This window comes from Nyctereutes procyonoides, unplaced genomic scaffold (genome assembly GCF_905146905.1).
Source record: "Nyctereutes procyonoides isolate TBG_1078 unplaced genomic scaffold, NYPRO_anot_genome, whole genome shotgun sequence".
In the NCBI taxonomy this organism is placed as follows: Eukaryota; Metazoa; Chordata; class Mammalia; order Carnivora; family Canidae; genus Nyctereutes; species Nyctereutes procyonoides.
In genome coordinates, this window is record NW_026575034.1 from 15,366,711 (window position 1) to 15,387,617 (window position 20,907).

The 20,907-nt window shown below is 41.7% G+C and overlaps 1 protein-coding gene across 5 annotated transcripts in view; it reads right to left on the bottom strand.

Annotated features, from left to right (window-relative positions):
• Positions 1-714: 714 nt before the first annotated feature.
• Positions 715-20,907, bottom strand: part of MICAL2 (microtubule associated monooxygenase, calponin and LIM domain containing 2) — a 223,669-nt gene continuing 203,476 nt past the window's right edge. For 4 of the 5 annotated variants that reach the window (XM_055317601.1, XM_055317599.1, XM_055317600.1 and 1 more), the window contains 3 exons: positions 9,773-9,875; positions 5,678-5,751; positions 715-4,608 (listed from right to left, as the gene is read on the bottom strand). In XM_055317601.1, the coding sequence (XP_055173576.1) occupies positions 4,424-4,608; positions 5,678-5,751; positions 9,773-9,875 (362 nt within the window). In that variant the 3' untranslated portion in view covers positions 715-4,423. The remainder of the gene's footprint in view (positions 4,609-5,677; positions 5,752-9,772; positions 9,876-20,907) is intronic. The other variant, XM_055317596.1, reaches the window with a different exon arrangement.

Below are 20,907 nucleotides of genomic sequence, written 5' to 3' on the forward strand. Positions count from 1 at the left end.
AGGTGCCATCAAAAGTGGCTGGCCTTTTTTGCTGTCCTCCCTCCTGCTGCAATGTTAGTGCTTGCAAAGCAGGGGCTCTTATCTGAAATTGTTTACTTTTTGTTAATATTCAACAAAAAAAATATGGAACATTGCAAATATTCCATCAGCAGACAAAGCTTTCCAACAACGGGGAAATTCAGTGTGAAATGCTGAGGACTGACCACTTGGTTACCCCGATGCAGCAATTCCGGGGTATCATGCTGCCACACTTCATGAAAATTTGCATACACTGGGGTGAAGAAGGATGGAAACAAACCAACAAACGTGTGATCTTGAAAGTGCATATTGAAGAAAGAGGCCAGTTCAGTGCATTCCTGCCGAGTGAATGTAACACAAAACCAGGCCGGGCCAGGCAAGAAGGGGAGAGGAATGGGGAAGTGGCACCAGGATTGGCTTTGTTTCTTCCTGTCCCCAGCATTGAGGGTCACTTTCTCTGTTGGGAAGGATAGACTCGGGGTGAGACTTCACTCCTCTTGCCAATCCGGTCCTATGTGCTGGTCAGGTAAGTCCTTTCAGGTGGCCCAGTGGCCATAAAGCATCCAACTGCTAATTCACAGACTCCCCAGTGAAAATCAAAGCTTTGCCCCATTCCTTTCACTGGAAATAAAGAAATGGAACAGGCGCCACCCTCGGAAGTGCCAGACCAAGCCCAAGTGAAAACGTTTTGATTCCTTTAACAGAAAACCATTTATTTGGGGTTCATTTCAGTATTTATAGCAGTGCCCATGTAATGCCTTTCAGCCCACAGGAGGAGTTCCCAGTGGTCAGAGCAGATTAATCTTTTACAAGCCACTCAGCAGTGAGGTTAGAAGATAAACAGTAGGTGAGACGGTACACGCTCCCCTGTATGTGACCCTTCCTATTACGATAAGCTACATTCAAGCTCACCACATCCGATGACTGCCACTCTCTCTCTGCTCATGTGGCAGCCCCAGCTGCCCCCTGCCACCTCTGTCCTGCTGAGGTAGTTCTCTCATCGGCCACCTGGGTGGGACTTGCTGCCATTTTCAGTTTGGGAGGAAAAGCCTGTAAATCTGCTTCCCGGGAAGACAGACATTGCCGAATTGTCATTTGCCTCCAGAATGCAGGAAACATCAATTTCATTGCAGCTCATCAGAGTTGGAAACACCTGCCACTTCCTTTCTGGGTTGCAATTAACATGCAGCATCTCAGCGTTGATGGAGTCCAAGCAGCCTAATACTGGCAGAGTCAAGGTTTAAATGAAACAGTACAACCCGTTATTATTTTTCACAGTTTTGGAAACGAACTTCTTTTTATTGCCAATGAAGTGCTGTAATCGTTGGGGGTAAAAGTCTTCCTGGTTGAGACGAATGTGAGCGGAATAGGCTGATGCTTATAATAAAAATAGTTCTTTATCTCTGTATTTATTTGGGAGTGGTACTTGTTAATCTTTGCATTTATTTGCGGGTGGAGCGGAGGCCTAATATTCTTCCCTAATGGCAGCCCCTGCTGAGAGCTGCACAACCCCATAGGCAATCAGAGAATGTTTGTTAAACAACTAGGTCGACAAATGAATGGTTTGGGAGGGCAAGCTTAAGAACTGTCCTATTGGTCCATCTTATGTAAAATCCTAAACTTGAAACTCTGGAGAGCCCTTTAGTTTAAATGAGAGGCTGTGTGAGACTGGCTCTGAAATATGACCTGAGACTGGGGCTTTATGTCTCATCCAGAGTCCTAAATTGTCCAGCTTTGATCGCATATGTCCTTCTATGGGACAGAAGAAACTGTTCTCATAATCATCATAATCCCACTCATACTGCATAAAAAATCATCTTTAAAATGTACACTATTTTACATTTTGAGGCTCTTAGCACATTCTTTACTGTGAATAAGGAATGCAACTATTCGAAATAATTCAACAGCCACATTTAGAAGTGTTCGCTGAAATGGTTTCATGTACTGGTAACACTGAAAGCCGGGGTAAGTAAACCCGGGGTAAGTATGTCTCAGCTTGGCCAGATAAGACTCAGCCTTAAGCTGCAGAAGAGTCTTTGGAAGAGAAAGTGAACAAATTGCTTCTCTCATCAATTAATAGAACACTAGAGCCAAGAAACACCTTCTTTCTTGGCCCTCTTGGGAGAATCTTTCTTTTAGATGAAAATAGAACAAATTAAAATAAGTGGCAATTAATTCTCTTGTATAATAACAACCCAGACACTACGCATGTGAGCCTCATCTGTTACATGTACGCCAGCACCAAAGAGCACACTTCCACATAACTGACAGAAAAGACTGGGTTCAGGTATTTCTAAACATTCTAGAATACAAACAGGAGTTCTATACCTTTTCTTTAAATGAATTAAAATTCCTGAGTATCCACAGTCTTACCTTTAAATACTTGATGACTGAAAATATTATTTTAACTATCTCCAGAAATCTTTAATACTATACAACTCACTGCCCCAAACATCTGGGTTATTTGTATGTTAAATAGCTTATATACCAATATCTCAGTGACAACAGGCCTTCTCCAAATTATAACACAGGGAAACCAGAATTATAAGGCAACCATATTAGCAATTTCTACCAAATATATAAATAAATAAGAATAGATAAATAGCAGAAATGGCACAGTTTCGATAGATAGATGCCTGCACATATTCCCTCGTAGAATAATTCATGCACTAGAAGACCTGATTCTTAAAAAAAAAAAAAAAGAAAGGAAAAGAGAACTGCAACCCTCAGAATCTGGTATGCCGTGGAAGGGTTGCCTTTTGATATCACCCAAAGAGTTGGCGAGCTCGGGAAATCCAGTTACATTTCTCATTTCTGGCTGGTCGGCTAGCCAGATTGGCGTGCATGGACAGCATCTCAGATAGAAGTGGTTCATGGTCAACTTATATTGAGGAGAATTAGGTCTACGGTCAGAGCCAACTGTTGCAAAGCACCTTCTGTTCAGTGACACATTTACACACTTGCAGAAATGAGAGAGGCCAAACATGTAACAAAGAGTTCCTCAGTCTGTCTCTTGTCAGCAACAGACTGAATCTTCAAAGAATCCCATTGAGGGAAAACAATTCAATACTTTTTGACAACCCATCACTATTTAAAACAGATCAGTTTTCTCTGGTTCCCATATGAACCATCAAAAAGGCCCAGGAGTCGCCTGTCAGTGCATAAACTCCACCTCCTGGCTCTCTTTTCACATTGAAAATGTCATTTAAAAAAAAAAAAAATCCATGACCCAGTTTGGAATTTGGTCACTGCATTTGGTAAACGGGGTCACTGCACTCAGCTCCCGGGTGAAGTCAGAAGTGGTTTTGTCCTTGTCCTGTGGAGTTCCTGGGGAATCCCTGGAGAGAGTGTGGGAGATACTTCTCTTTGGACCTGAGAAGACCACCGCCCTGGGGGGGAAGACAACCTTGCCTTGGATCACTAGTGAGTGTGTTTTTCAGTAGCAGCACCAGCCTCGCCGATACTTTATCAACAAATGAGTTTCCTTTTGCCCTCACCAACAGTTGTAAAAAAAAAAAAAAAAAAAAAAGCACTGGAAAACTATTCATTTTCTAGAAACCCTTTTCACTATGTTCCAGTGGCAATAAGGAGTGCTCTGAGAACAAAAGCTTTCCCAAGCCTGCAGTATTTGATGAACACTAACAATCCTGCTGGTAGGAAGTTAAAGTTTTATTTCCTTCTTTCTTTCTTTCTTCTTTCTTTCTTTCTTTCTTTCTTTCTTTTCTTTCTTTCTTTCTTTCTAAATAAAATTAAGGCTCAAATGTTGTATTAAACTCTCGTTGCTTATGTATATTATATTAAGGCTTATAAATACAACTGGTAAATTAAATTCACCCTGGATTGAATTAACACCTGCTATATGAGTTATTTGCTTTATGTAATCAGTAATCTCAAGGTTTCTCCTTTTTCTCTGGAAACACAATTTAAATATTAACCTAATCTTTAAACTGCGGCTGCTTCTTTCTGACATTTGGAAACCGGTCACCCGTGCAAAAAAAGGCAAATATGGATATATTAATGAAAAGGCAGCTTCTTAAAAATCTTAAGATGTGTAACTCAATGATTTGGGAAGATAAATGATAAAAGCAGCAGGAAAGTCGATCTCTGTGTCACTTTCTGGGGAAAACAATGCTGGTCATCTGCCAAGGTCACCTCCAATGTGAGACCTGCCAAAGTGACTGCCAATTTCATAACAGTCTGTGTGTTTTCTTCATTATAATCTCTGGAAGGTTCTCGGGCAGCTGTACTCCATATGAGAGAATTTTCATTTTTAAGACTAGATGGCAATAGGGTATCACTTAAGTTCCAGGTATTGCAGATTCCGCCAAAGGAACTGTGAGCGCGTGAGGTGCCCTTGGCTCCATCCGTCCTCAGCCAGCATCCAGGGGCAGCGCCCTGCACCTGCTCACGTCCTGCTCAGCTGATAGCCCCTGGAGAATATGAAGCTTTCAAAGTGCTGGTCTTCAGCCTTTTCTTTTATGCGCTGTTCCTCTAAGGAGCACACGAGTCTGTCCCTTTGTTCAATCACTTGCATCATCTCGCTGAATAATTCTTGCTCCTCATTTAGATCATTCTCATCTTTCTGGCTCTCTGAAAAACAAAAAGGGAAAAGCTTTGGACCTCAGGTAACACTTGGCCCCGGGGAAAGGGCTCTTGACATGGGCATTCTTGACGGTGTGGGACTTGCTCGGCCTTTTAATTTCCATGGAGAAAACAGGGAAATGAATTTAACACCAGAGAACTGTTCTCGAAGTCACAGGTTAGCAAAGAGGGTTGACGGGAGCTGCCGTCAACTCAGTTTTCATCTTGAGAATATATATAAAGCAACAGGGGGAAATCCCTTTGTGAGGGAAGAGAGTATCATCCAAGCCCACCTGGTTTCTCCAGCCTTCCCTCCCCTGCAGAAAAGAAACCAACAAAACAACAAAAACGCTGTTTTCCCTAAATACATCTGAACTACAACAAAGAAATCCATGTGAGAAGTTTCTAAGTAAACCATCAGCATCGTGGCTACCATTTCAAAGCCAAGAATCCTCTTTTTCATTTGTAGTTCAAGGCAAATTGCAGCCCTTTGAGCAGAGACCAGGCCAAAGCAAAAGAAGGCTCTGGTTGGCCAAGGGGATTGTGTCTCCCGGCGGTAACTATTTTTCCCCTTCTGCCTTCAGAGTACAAGAGCTTCTTCCTAATTGGCCTGACCATCGGATTGCCTGGGGGAGGTAGGATTGCTAGGGAAGGAAGGCAAAGAGTAAGAAGCAGGTAGTAATGACTCTTGCCAGTCAAAATAGATTCTAAGGCGGATGCAAGTCTTGTCAACCACATCATGGCCTTGGGAGAGGACTTTATCTAGCGCCTTCCTTGAACATACTGGGTGGGGACCAGGCACTGAGAGCGATCCTGGAGCAGAGAAGGGCCACTGTTTCTCACAGCAGGCTCAGTTCTGAGGACAGGAGTCAGGAAGGAGGTACACAGGACGAAAGGGAGATAGAGAAGCACCATTCCCTTTGCACCTCATGTTTATAGAGCCTCCCCCTTTGCCTCCAGGCTGCTTGCACAAGATGGAAAGAGCACCCCGCTTTGGGATTTATGGCGTGCTCTGTGCAAGTACCTTGCTGGGGAGAAAGGTCTTTAACAGGGGCCCCAAACATATCACTGTACTCACCCTCCTTAAGCATCTTCTGTCTCAATTTCTGTTCCAGTCTGCTTTGATGATCTTCTAATTCTAATTCTTGGGCCCTGGGGGTAAGAAAATGTTCACACCTTGTAAATACTGAAGATCTGCCTACAAACACTGCCAATAAGCTCATTGACTAGAGCTATTGTATTCTTCTTCTTCTTCTTCTTTTTCTTCTTATTACAATTGGGGTCTTGGAATCTCTCTGAACAGAAAGGTCTGCTGCTGAAGGAGCTGAGAAGGGCTGCTGGGATATGCTGAAGTCAAGAAACCATGGAGAAGCTTGTGATGTGATCCCAGGGGGTGTTTGGAAGGCCACTCAGGCCACCCTCTGGAGAATGGATCATTAAGAAATGACCAGTAGAATTCAGGGGAGAGGGACACCTGGGTGGCTCAGCAGTTAAGCAACTGCCTTAGACTCAGGGCATGATCCTGGAGACCCAGGATCGAGTTCTGCATCAGGCTCCCTGCATGGAGCCTGCTTCTCTCTCTGTCTGTGTCTCTGCCTCTCTCTCTGTGTCTCACGAATGAATAAATAAAATCTTTAAAAAAAAAAAAAAACAATACAGGGGAGAAACAATGACAACCTAAAACTCCCTTCTCTTTTAGGGGCAACGTGACTTCAAGTATCACCTCTAACAACTACCAAATCTCTGACTGTAGTAAACAACAAAACAAAGAGAAGGAAACAGGAGCAAGCCATTTTGCCCAGGGGGAAGCATAAAAAATCGAGACTGCTATCCACCTGGTTGCAAGAGACGTGGAAAGAAGAGTCAGTGATGCTTTGGCATAGTCCAACTGGGGTCCCTGGGTTTCCACCAATAAGTACAGCAAAGTGAAAAGGTGAAGTTAGTTCTCACTTAAGGTCACTTTGGAACTTCTTGAGCTTAACAATGCCCGGGGAGATCCCATGTGCATCCCAGGTGTGTGCAAGGTGCCCACATGCTAGGCCCAGGGCCATGTGGAGGGAGGCTCCCACCTTTGGAAACTCCACTCCGGAGTTCTCCGGAGGAATGAGGACCACAAATAGATGTCACAGGGCTCAGAGATGGTAGTTGAAGTCATGTGAATCCTTCAAAGGAAGACCACAGAGAAAGGAAAGGTCGAAGACAGGAGCTTGGAAATGCCTCCATTTAGAAGCCAAACAAAAGAGATGTAACCAGGAAGGAAGTGATCAAGGCTTGAAAGCCAATCAAAACAAGACATGCAGCATCGCTGAAACCAAGAGGATAATGTTTTGAGAGAGGAGAGAGAGGCTGAGGTGAGAGGGGTTCCCTGTTGCAGAGACGCCGAAGAGGGCAAGGGCTCAGAATAGATCTGGGTTTGCAATCATGGGTTCTTCCCTTCCAGCCCCACCCACAGTGGGCACGTGTCTCTGCCACAGCATTGGGGTCATTTGGCTCTGCCCTGTTGTTGCTGCCCGATTTTTACTACTTCTCCTACTACTTGGGCCAAGATCCCAGCCACACTCAACCTTCTGCCTTTTGTTATTGACCTGGAACTTCTCTTGGCCCCCTCTGGTCACCACCAATGGAAGTGGAGCACTCAAGGCTTCCTTTAGGAGAGAACTTTCTGGGAGGAGTGCAGAGAGCTGAGTGCGGGGGGTAGAATGCACCCGGTGTCATGTTGTCCCCGGCCAATGACCTGGAGCTGGACTCCTCCCATGCTGTCCCTGCTCTGGTGCTCCCTCTGACCTGGCCGAGATGTTCTCTGGGGCTCCAACAATGTAGTTCTCTGGCTCTTCTGCCCAATTCTCTTTCCTCCCCCCCTCTCCTTTCACAGGTGTCAGGACCACAGAGGGTCTACAGATTTCCCTAACTCCCCCTCCAATTTCCCTTCATCCCAACATGTCTCTTGAACTTTTTTTTATTTGAGAGAGTGTGTGTATGGGCATGTAGTGGGGAGGGACAAAGGGAGAGGGAGAGAGAGAATCCCAAGCAGACTCCCCACTGATCGCAGAGCCTGACGATGGGCTTGATCCCAGGTCCCTGAGATCATGACCTGAGCCGAAATCAAGAGCTGGCCACTTAACTGACTGAGCCAGCCAGATACCACTGTCTCTTGTGCTTCTAATCCTGCCTTGGCATCTGCTTTCCCAAAGTTGCTCGTCAAAAATGTTTGTTTTGTTCAACCAGGCCTTCCTCTAAACTAAAACCTAGCCTTTAACAGAGCTCCCATCTGCTTCTGTCTAGCTCACATGACTGAGTTCTTCTCTCTGGCCTGTCCTGGAGAAGAAGGTTCCCTCTGGCCACGTACTAACTAGGGAAACCAGGCCCTGAGTAATAAGCAGTAGGGCCACTGCCTTCCTGATTCTCACAGGTCAAACCTACACACTGACTGCTCCTTCCACAAACCCCATGGAGCTCATGCCATGTTTTCTTATTTGCTGGTGTGCTATGTGTTTGCATATCTGTCTCCCCTAAAACCATGAGATCCTAGAAGATAGGGACTGTGGCCTTGCTCATTCTTATTTCCATAGTACCCAGAACAGTGGGTACTGGAACTTCTTCACTGGTACTTCACACTGTATCCAGTGTGCTGGATACATTTTTTCCTTCTTCCTTTTTTTTTTTTTTTAAGACTCTATTTATTTGACAGAGAGCGAGCAAACAAACAAGCAGGGGGAGTGGCAGAGGGAGAGGGAGGAGCAGGCTCCCCTTGGAGCAGGGAGCTTGATGCAGTACTGCAGTACTCATTCCCAGGACCCTGGTATCATGGCCTGAGCCAAAGGCAGATGCCCAACTGCCTGACCAACTGAGGTGTCCCTGTTGGATACATTTTTGTTGAATGAACTTTGTAATTCAGATCTGGTCCATCGGCAGATGATATGGTTGTGTAAAAAGGGCTTTGCAGTCAGGTGGGCAAGGACAAGTGCTGCTCCGAGTCTCAACATGTGTGTCAACTTAAAAAAGTGATCAAAAAACTAATTACTAAGGAAGATCCCTCTTCTTCATTCCTGGACTTTCCTTCCATGTCCATGGAGCTCAATGAGTATAATTCCTGGCCTCCTTCCCCAGTCCCCACTCTTACTCCCTCTCACCCTGGGAGAGGCAGATTTGGGAAGAAACTAGGTGAACTCAGCTCACACCCTTTTTCTCCTGGGATTGGCCTGCCTTTAGCAGATCTGTATTCTCAATTACTCTGAGCTTTGCCATAGGTCAGGGGCAAGATTTCTGACACTATTGACACTATTGACACTATTGGCGTTTTAGGCTGGATAATTATTTGTTGGGTGGTTGTGGGGAGTGGGGTGGAGATGAGGTGTCCTGGGTATTATAGTATGTTAAGTACTGCTCTTGGCCTCTCCTCACTAGGCACCAGAGGCACCTCCCAGGTGTGACAATGAAAAATATCTCCAGACACTGTTGAATATTCCCTGGGTGGTGAAATTGCCCCCAGTTCAGATCGACTGGTCTAGAGTAAAAGCCTTACCCCTACGAAGCAAGTGGGTCTATTGACTTTTGTGACTACATAGGGGTAATTCCGGGGTCTGGTTAGTGTAGTAGCTTGAATGGTTTACCTCTCAAAGATGTGTCTGCACCCTGGTCGAGGGACCTTCATCTCTTTCAGAGTGTGATGAGATCCAGCTCTACTTTCTGATCTCCACCAGGCTGCAACCTCTCATTCAGAGAGCACAGCCAGAGAAGTCTCAGTCCCTCAGCACGTTAAATACACGAGGAGACAGCCAGGCAGATCTCCTCCCCACGCCCTTCCGGAGGTTCATACTCGGAGGCCAGACACATGCTCCCTCATTGCAGGTGTGTGACTGCAATTATCCCCTCCCCCCACCGGTCTGAGGGACAAGGATGGATTGAAAATACCTTATCCAAATGCCCTCCAGCTCCAGACCCATCACCTGAGGTCTGTTTTAGCCATAGGACTCCACCAAGAGAACAGACAACGGGAGAGTCTCTGCACTAATGCCAACATGATATGCAAGACGCCAAATATCAATTTGCCTCAATCACAATTCTGTATGCACAAGGAGAAAAATTCCTGGGACGTCAACCTGGGAGGGTGAGCCACCCCTCTCCCACCCCCTTTGCTTTTAGGACTCACTGTTATCTGTGTTGCCTTACTTACATGATCAGTAGCTCCGACTCATATCGCATTAATTTATTCTTCTCCAGAGCCAGCTTAAACCATTCCTGCAAAAGCTGTGCTTCATCTTGTGTGCCTGAATCTGCTTAAGAAATCAACAGCAAATGCGTTAGATTGGCATTTCTCTCCCCATGATCAACCTGCTTAGGAGCTGCTTTTGTGGGCTGTGTTTGTAGCGGAAAAAGGCTCAGCGGGCAGCAGCCCCCTGATGGCCTGTTGATGCCTCAGGCTGCAGGCATGGCAAATAAAACCCACCTGTGCATGCTCTAGGGGGAGGTCCTCTTGGACATTTAGGGCATGAATAGTTCCGCTCCAAGGGTTATATAATCTTGATGTCCTGCCATAAATGAAACTTCTCTCGCCTACTAGTTCGTCCTCTGTAAATCTTCTGTATGTTTATGCATTAAATTCTCCACTAAAGAAAACCCTAGTAACTCTGCTGGTTACTCTTTCCTCCTCCCTTTCCTCCCCCAAAATCAAATGATTCCTGAGTGCCCAGGTGGGGGGTGGCTCCCTTCATGGGGCAGAGAAGCCCATGCCACATTTAATTATAGAGGAGTAGTGATTGGTATCTTGATTTTTTGCACAAAGAAAAGGCAAATGATGGGGAAAAAATGTTATTAGCTTTGAGTCTCACTGGGAGAATTATATTCATACCTTCTTATAACTTAGATTATGACCTTTATTAAACATAAGCACAACCGTGAGAAAACCGACACTGCTTTTATATACGCAATGTTAGATGCTAAATGTTTAGACAATAAATGTTAAAATCTGGGCATATTGGAGAAGTAGCAACATGAAGGTATTTCACCCTGAAATGAGAACACAGGCTGTATTGCAAAGCTCATGGCCATTCTAGAAAAATTTATACTGGAGTGTCCCATAGGCAGAGGGGAGAACAGTGCAGAGAAGTTACGTGTGACCTTGAGCTTTTGCTTCTTCATTGGTTAAACTGAACAGTAAGACACACAAGTAATATAACATTAATAAGCTACTGTTTGTTATGCAGTGATCATGTGCCAGTCAGCGGGCTACGTGCATTATATGGGACATCACATTTAATCCTCGTAACAAACTCACCAGTAGGTTCTCTTATTGTCACCATTTGATAGCTGGAGAAAACAGAGGTTTTAAAGATTAATCTTCCCAAGCTCACAGTTAGTAAGTGGCAGAGCCAGGGCTTGAACTCAAGTGGGCTTTATCGTAAGCCCAGGCTTTTCACTGCTTGTATCGCCCTCCTCCTTCCTCCTCACTCTTTCCTTCTTTCTTACAGTCATGTAAGGTAAATAACACCCCTAACACATGGCCTTGCACATAGCAAGTCATCCATAAAAATGAGTTCCCTTTTCTCCCCCTTTTTTTTTTTAAGATTTTATTTTGATTTATTTGAGTGAGAGAAAGAGAGAGCATGAGTGGGGAGGGGGGGGCGAGGGAGAGGAAGACTCCCCACTGAGCAGGGAGCCCAACGTGGGGCTCCATCTCAGGATCCTGAAATCATGAACTGAGCTGAAGGCAGATGCCCAATCAACTGAGCCACCCTAGTGCCCCTCTCCTTGTCTTCTTGACCACCTTGTCACTGACAGGGACACTTGGGTCCAGAGAGATTTATATGCATTACCCCAGATTTTATCATTAATGGGTGAACTGGTGCTACAATGCAGATCTTGACTTCTGATGAAGCCATTCATTTGTTCATTTCATCCAGCCATCCAGCCATAAATTCATTCATTCATCCAAGTCATTCATTGAATAGGTATTGGATATTGCTTTAGGTACTGGAGATACAGTGACAGATAATGCTACATATCATGAGAAATTTGGGCATAGTAAGGCATAATGCCTGCCATCCCCCCCCCACCCCTTTTTAAAGACTCTTTGGATCAGATGGATTTAAAGAGCTAGAATAAAATAGGCCAATAGGAAACTCTTGCAACAGCATAGTAGCAAATAAGTACTCTGGGAATACAGAGAAGGGAGGGTTTTCCTGGTCAGGATATGAGGCTGGCTTCCCAAGAAAGGTGGTGTTTGAACAGGGATGTTGAAGAATGGATAACACTTGGAGAGGAAATGATGAGGATGGGAGAGGACATTTCCAAGGAGAAGGAACAGTGTCAGCAAAAACAAGGGGATGGGACTGAAGGTAGTAGAGCTCAGGCTGGGCCAAGGAGGATGGAGGGGTGCAGGGTGAGGTCTGGGTGTGTCTGAGGATCTTAGTACAGAGGTCCCTGAACATCATGCTAAGGCTCTTGTACTTTGTGCTGTAGAACACAAACGAACACTCAAGGTGGTTGAGTAGGGTAATTTAAGTGAAGTTTTACACAGAAAAGATTAAAAAGGAAGAGAAATAAACGAGATGTTATTTTTCCTTAGGTTTCTTGGATGAGTGAATGAACGATTGAATGAATTCATAAACGTGTTGGGACCAACATCTTCTAAGCAATGTTCATGGTGCTGAGGGGCAGGGATGAATAAGTATCGGTACCAACTCTTCAGGAAACCGAGAGCTTGCAGTTCAGTGGGGAAACCCAACACTGCACAGCCAAATAGAATACAATGTGCCCCTTGCAATGGCAGCAGAGGTGAGAATGAAAGGATGAAGTATATAGACCATCACATATAACAAAAAAGTTACTTTACTTTTATTTACTTGTTAAAAAGATTTTATTTATTTACTTGAGATAGAATGAGAGCGAGCAAGTGAGCAAGAGAGCACAACAGGGAGGAGGGGCAGAGGGATAGGGAGAAGCAGATTCCCCACTAAGCAGGGAGCCCAACACAAGGCTCCATCCCAGGACCCGGAGATCATGACCTGAGCTGAAGGCAGACATTTAACCGGCTGAGCCACCCAGGTGCCCCATAAAAGTTACTTTAAACTCAGCCTTGGGATCAAACTTCTACTCTTCCACCTCCCCACCATGTGGGCTCGAACCCTAACAGAGCCTCCCTGAGCCTCCGAGCTTCTCATCTTTACAGAAATGCAGTGGGATGGACTCTGCACACAAGGACCCAGCCCAGGCACACGATTTAAGCTCAATAAATGGTAATGGTCAGGGCAGCCCTGGTGGCGCAGCGGTTTAGCACTGCCTGCAGCACAGGGGGTGGTCCTGGAGACCTGGGATCGAGTCCTGCATCGGGCTTGTTGCATGGAGCCTGCTTCTCCCTCTGCCTGTGTCTCTGCCTCTCTCTCTCTCTCTCTCTCTCTCTCTCTCTCTCTGTGTCTCTATGAATAAATAAATAAAATCTTTAAAAAAAATAAATGGTAATGGTCATTATTCTTTTTTTTCTCTTCATTTAAAAATTTATAATTTTTTAAAATTTTAATTGTTTTTATTGACGTTCGATTTGCCAACATATAGTATTCAAATCACATAACATGCAAGATGGAAGAACCCTCAGGGGTCATCTGTTCCCTCTACCTCCCTCTCACCCCAGCCTCTACAACAACTCTCTGCGAGGTGGAACTCCCTGCAGGGCCCTGTACTCTAAGTACAGAGGACTTCTTTCCATTGGCCTTTGATGGGTTGGCCTCCAGCCACTGAGCTCAGTTTTGCCCTCTGGAGGAGAATAGAGAACACTTAACATTTACACAAAAGGCATTCACATATTTGAAGATAGGTCTCTCTGTTATTCACTGAAGTGTTCTTCTGTCCTAGCCAGCACCCCCGGGTCATCTATCATTGTGTCACAGAGGGCTGCCCACCTCTGCTTGCCCTCTAATCTTCCAGGATGCAACTTAAAGGGAGTCAGCATCAAAGAGAGCATCAATAGCTCAAGAGTGGAGAGACCCTCCTGCACGTTTGCCCAGAGCCCTGGGGCTATAGAGATCTCTTAGCTGCCCTGTGCCCTCACTGGGCTCTTATTACCTTGCACACAAATGTGGTCTTTCCACACTGGTGGCGGTGAAGTCTGATGACTCTGTATTCTATTTGTGCAACTGAGCTTTTCCTTCACCTAATTCAAGACTTTATATGCATCTTGCTAAATATCATCTTGTTTATTTTGTTCCATCACAGAGGAAGCTTTTGAATATTTTATCTAGCTGACACAGTTCTAGCTTTGGGATTTCTGCAGAATTGATAAATGGGCATCCTGGACCTTTACGCAATATTGAAGAACAAAACGTCAGATAGGACTGGACCAAGAAGGGAGCCATCTGGCCCATCATTAGGGACCCTTCTCAGGCTTTGGGTGAGGCTGCTCTACAGACTCTATAAACACACCCAATCATCCAGCACACATGTTTATATTTTGTCCATGAGGCTGCTAACAGGAAATTTTAGTAAAATAATTTCCTGAAATCAAGCTTCACAATGTCTGCCATGTCCATTGGCACTGCAAACCTCACAACTCCACCCAGAAAAGGAAATGACATTTGTTTTCGCAGCTTCTCAGTAAACACCAGTGGTTCCTAGTAATCTCTAAATTTCTTCCTAAATATTCACAATTTCTTTAATAATTCTTTCTAGAATTTTGACAAGGATCAGAATTCATATTTCTTTCCCATGTGATGTGAAACATAGAAAATATACTGGCCTTTAGTCTTTGGTTCTGGAATTCTCCATGAGTTTCCAAAGATGGAGGTCATACCTACCAGTCATTTCAAACACCAGGGGGTTCAGTTGGTTCATTGAACAAATCCTGATTAATGCCACACCTGAGACACTCTTCTGTATACCATCTTTCACCTGGGCTTAGAAACCTGAATTCATTGCTCTCTCATTTTTCTCACCTAGATTTCTCATCCAGACTCAATTCCCTCTTCTAGATATGTTTAGCATTTCTAGATTGAGGACCATTTTCCCTGATAAAGAAAACATAAAAGCTGAGAGTTGGAAATTCTGCCTTTTTTCATCATGTAACATTACACCATCTGCCTCGGCGCTGGGCCTCTTCTTTCCTTGTTCTCAATCCAAAAGAAACAGCTTTAAAGGCACTATTTTGCTGTCTTTACAGTTTTTTTTTTTTCCAGATTCAGCCTCTTTGCTGCATTATACTCACAAGTTCTAGCCAGACTTTTATCCTGCATTACATGTCCCCTTTTTCATCCTTCTAAAATGTGGTCCAAGAGAGAGTTACCTTGCAGTCATACTGATTTCTACTGATGCTGTCTGTACTCAACAAACACAAGCTGAACTGAATCATCCCATTCAGTTTTCTTTTCTTCAATGAAATTATTTACAATAGTGTTTTTGGAGTCCTCTTTTCCTCAACAGTCAAAATCACTTCGGGGGATGTCTTTGAACATAAGCACAACTGATCCATTTTCCTGTTGATGGATATCTAAGTTGTTCTTCATGCTTTGCTCTGGAATATACACTTGCAAATGAAATTCTTGAACAGTCTGGTATGCAAATGGTCAGTTTCATATCAGAAAGCCAAAGTGCTTTCCAAAGAGCTATGGGTATTTATACTCCCACTAACGTTGAATAAAAACCTTCTTTGGTTTCATATCCTTGCCACGTACTTAGTATTATCATATCCCTGCCACATGCTTAGTATTATCAAGTTTTAGAAATTCTGGTAACTTAATAGTTTAAAATAGTTTCTCATTGTAGTCTTCATTTGCATTTTCTCAGTTACTAAGGAGTACTCTTTCTGTGAAATATACATTTTTAATATTTGCCTATATAACAATGGGCTCATCTATTTCTTATTGATTTGTGAGAGTTCTTTACATAGCCTAGAACACTGATTCTTTATTGGTTGCAATACGTAGTTACAAATGTAGTTTCTGAATTAGGGGCTTATCTACTATTTTCCTTTATCATGTTTAAAGACTAACACCTAGAGGTCATAAAGATTCTTCTTAAATTTTCAAGTTTCATTTTTCATATTAAAATATTTAATTCTTATGAAATTGTTTGTATGATGTAAGGCTCAATTTCATTTTTTTTTCCTCTGTCGAAAACCACTTGTCCCAGAATCACTTATTTCCTGTGACCTGCAATGTTACTGTAGGCTTATATCAAGATTTTGTATATGTGAGATTGTTTGAGTCTTTTGGTGGCTTTCAGTGAAGCACTAAAATTGGCTATATAAAGGTTGTGTACATTTTTTATTTGATTTTCTCCTAGGTACCATATGTTTTTATGCTAAGCAAGTGAGGTCTTTGTTCTTTCATTTTTTAATTGCTTTATGCTGAGATCTAGAATGAGATTTTTCTTTTTCTTGCTTTTTCTATTTTAAGCTTATATCCAATTGCTTTTTCTATTTTAAGCTTATATTCAATCACCATCATATAGGCTCTTCATATCTTTAACAATTTATTTGTGCATTTTGAGGGGCTTTTCATGTGGATAATTCTATTATTTGGAAACAGCAAAAATTTGTTTCTTCCTTTCCAAACCTTATGCCATTTTTCCCTTGTCTTATTGTATTGGTTAGGATCTCCCATGCAATGTTGAAGAGAAAAGCTAGGCATTCTTCTCTTATTTCTGATTTTTAAAGAAATGCTTCTAATATTTTACCATTCAACAGTGATGTTTGCCACAGCATTTTCAAAGATATCCTTCAAGCTAAGAACATTCTACCCTGTTCTGTTCCTTTTTTTGCTAAAAGTTTTTGTCCCAATGAGTGTTGGATTTTGACAAATGATATTTTCTTATTATATTGAAAAGACTATATGGTTTTCCTCTTCCATTTGTTAATATGGTGATTGTTAAATCACCCTTAGTTTGCCAAGTTTAAAAATTAATTGCATTAAATATTCATTTGTATTCTTTTATTTTTTTGAATCTGCTATATCTATGGTTAGGACTGCCTTTTTCATTCCTAATTTGTTTATTTCTGTCTTCTATTTTATTTTAAAAAATCAATTTAAGAGAGTTGGTTCTAGTGTTTTATTAGTCTCTTCCAAGAACCACCATTTCGCTTGCTTAATCCTTTCCCTTTTACAATGACTCTCTATTTCATTTCCTTCTGCTTATTATCTTCTTTCTTAGGTTTATTTTGTTTTTGCTTTTTCTAAATTAAGTTGAAACTTAACTCATTAACTTTCAGCCTTTCTTCTTTTCTAATAATAGTATTTAGGGCAATATCTCTTAACATTCCTTTCACTGCATCCCCTGAGTTTTAATCTACTGTTCTCCTTTTCATATTTGGTATACTTTAAATTTCCAAGTATTTTTTTTTAAAATTTATTTATGAAAGGCACACAGTGAGAGAGAGAGAGGCAGAGACACAGGCAGAGGGAGAAGCAGGCTCCATGCACCGGGAGCCCGACATGGGACCCGATCCCGGGTCCCCAGGATCGCGCCCCGGGCCAAAGGCAGGCGCCAAATCGCTGCGCCACCCAGGGATCCCATAAATTTCCAAGTATTTCTAGAAATGTCCATTTGATTTTTTTCTTTGAACCATGAGAAATGTATCTTTTAACTTCCCAAATGCATGGTTTTAAAAAATATCTCTAGGCTACTGACTTCCAAGTTAGGTACATGGTCCTATAGGATGTGGTCTGTATAATTTAGGTTCTCTGAGATTTATTTTATGAGCTAATATGGTCAATTTATTTTATGAGCTAATACGGTAAATCATCATGTGAATTTGAGAAAAATACACATTCTCTAAGTTGGGGGTACAGGGATTTAGAAATGTCTTTTAAATTAAGGTTATTAGTTGCATTGTTCACATTTATACTAATGTTTAGTCTGCTTGACTATCACTTGAAAGATACACTAAAATCTCCTGCCATGGTAACAGAAATTTCTCCTTATAGTTTATCATTTTTTTGTTTTATATATTTTCAGCCTATTATAGTCAATACATACACATTTAAAACTGTGATATCTCCTTGGTGAGTTGATCATTTAAAATTTTTGTAGTAATATGGGGTGCCTGGGTGGCTCAGTCAGTTGGTTGAGCTTCTGATTTGGGTTTCGCTCAGCTCATGATCGGGTCTTGGGATCAAGCCCCTCATAGGACTCCTTGCTGAGCATGGAGTCTGCTTGTCTCTTTTCCTGTCCCCCTCCCCCGACCCACCAACTCGTGCTCTCTCTCTCACTCTGAAGTGAATGGATAAATAAAATCTTTTAAAAAATAAAAATTATGTAGTAATTTTATTCCTGTTTATTTCTAATCATTATTTTGGTATTAAAGGCTATTTTATCTGCTTTTAAATTTTTTTTATTTATTTATTTACGATAGTCATACAGAGAGAGAGAAAGGCAGAGAGAGAAGCAGGCTCCATGCACCGGGAGCCCGACGTGGGATTCGATCCCGGGTCTCCAGGATCACGCCCTGAGCCAAAGGCAGGCGCCAAACCGCTGCGCCACCCAGGGATCGCCTTTATCTGCTTTTAATGTAATTACCTCTAGAATTTTTTCAATTTCTTAAGTATTTTTGTTATGGAGAATTTAAAACACAACAAATCATCCCCAGCTTTATTTAGTTAGTATAAATTTTGCTATCCTTTTTACTTTAACACTTTTTGTGTATTTATGTTTTATATGGATTTGCTAAATGGCATACAGTTGTCTTTTTAATTAACTTTTGTTATGATTACTGAGATATTTGGACTCACTTCAATGTCTTTGTGCTTTTTATCTTCTTAAAGTGCTCTTTTGTTTTTATTTGGAATTGAGTTGGTATTTTTGTTTGACTGATTATTATTTTTAAAAATTTCTTCTCCCTTTGTTTCCTCCAGCAAATTTGGAAGTTATATACTTTATTTCTATTGTTTTATGGATTATATTTAAATTTAAATAGGTATTTTTAATATCTTAACAAAATTTAAACTTATTATCTTAGCCTTCTTTTAAACAATATAAGGGCCCTGGAACACTTTATTTCCAATCATTCAACTCCAAACTTACATCTATTTTAGCCTACTACTTCAGTTCTGTTTTAAAAATCCACATTAAAATAAAAAAAAATTAAAAAAAAAAAAAAAAAGGGATCCCTGGGTGGCGCAGCGGTTTAGCGCCTGCCTTTGGCCCAGGGCGCGATCCTGGAGACCCAGGATCAAATCCCACGTCGGGCTCCCTGCATGGAGCCTGCTTCTCCCTCTGCCTGTGTCTCTGCCTCTCTCTCTCTCTGTGATGACTATCATAAATAAAATAAAAAAAAATAAAAAAATAAAAATAAAAATCCACATTATTTGGGATGCCTGGGTGGCTCAGTAGTGGAGCATCTGCCTTTGGCTCAGGGTGTGATCCTAGGGTCCTGGGATTGAGACCCCCATCAGGCTCCCCACGGGGAGCCTGCTTCTCCCTCTGCCTATGTCTCTGCCTCTCTCTATGTGTCTCTCATGAATAAATAAACAAAATGTTTTTAAAAATCCATATTTTATATTGACAATGTTTATTTGATTTGCTTACATGTTTATTAATCTTTTATTCACCATTTCTTCTTTCATATTTCAGATCATCCTTCAACTTATCTTTTTCTCCTTAAAGTAGATTGTCTAGAATTTTGCTTATACATAGTTAACTCCATTTGAGGAAAAAAAATGAGCATTTCTTTATTGAGCACTTGTTTTTGAAATAAAAGTTTTTCTGTGTACACTGTTCTAGCTTGAGAGGTTTTTTTTAAAGCTGTTTGACACTATTATTCCACTGTCTCTTAACATCCATTATTGCTGTTGAGAGAAGGGATGTTAATAAAAATTTTGTTCCCTGTTAGATCTTTACTCTTTCTTTTAAAGACTCATTTATTTATTTAGTTATTTGAGACAGAGAGAGAGAGAGAGAGACAGAGACAGAGAAATACAAGCGGGGGTGTGTGGACAGAGGGAGAGGGAGAAGCAGACTCCCCACTGAGCAGGGAGCCTGATGTGAGACCCTATCCCAGGACCCTGAGATCATGACCTCAGCTGAAGGCAGATGCTGAACCGACTGAGCCACCCAGGTGCCCCATATCTTTACTCTTTATCCACTTTGAGATCATCTCTGTCCTTGATGCTCTACATTTTTCCCTCATTGTGTCAGGGTAAAGGTGGATGTATTTCAAATTTATCTTGATTTAACCTCTGCATCTAGAGATGCATGTCTTTCATCCATTTGAGGTAAAAGAAAGCTAACATTTATAAAGCACACTTTGGGTCTCAGACCATTTCTAAATGGGTTTTGTTGTCATGTTGCATCTATTATCTCCTCAAATAATACACAACCTTAATTTTCTCTATTTTCTCCTTCTAAGACTCCAATTGAAGATATGCTACACCTTTTCGTATTATCTTCTATGTCCACAAACCATGCTTTCATATTTCCCATCTCCTTCTCTCTCTGTGCTGCATTGTGCTCTTTTCCTCAGATATACTGCCCAGTTCACTAATTCTCTCTACTGTTGTGTCCAAGCTGCCATTTAGTACATTCACTGAGTTTTTCATTTCAATGAATATATTTTTCAATTTCAGACTCTCCATTTATTTATTTTTTTAATAGACCCTAAAAAAAAAAATCCCTGGCCATTTTCTCAACTTTTTATTTGAAAAAACATAAACCTTAAGGGTATAGCATTATATTTAGCTGTTATGTTTCTTTAATCTCTTATCTAGAACAGTCCCTAGATTCCCTCCCCACTTTTGTTTTCTTATAGCATTGACAATTGTCAGTTATTTTGCAGATTGTTTCTTAGTTTGTAATTGTCTGATTATATCCTTCTGGTTAAATTCAGGTTAAGCATTTCTGCTGCATAATGATGATATGTCTTTCTTGGTAGGTCATAGCAAGAAGCTCACAATGTTGACTGTGGTTACAGCTGGATAAAGTGAAGGTGGGACTGCCTGTTCTCATTTGTAGAATTTTTTTCTGCTTGCTCCTTTTCATGTGTAATCTATTTCTGTAAATGTTTGACACATAAGACACAGCATATTCTGTACTTAATAAAGTTGAAGATCTTGGCTATTAAATTTGTTGTGATATATATATATATATATATATATATATATATATATATATATATATAATTTATTTATTTGAGAGAGAGAAAGAACAGAATGCAGCTAGGAGCCTGATGTGGGGCTCAATTTCAGGACCTCGAGATCATGACCTGAGCTAAAGGCAGATGCTTAACCAACTGAGCCAGCCAGGAGCCCTAAATTTGTTGTCTTTGCCATTCTTAGTAGCTTACTTCCTTGTGTTTTGCGTGATTATTTATTATTATCACCTCATAGTTTA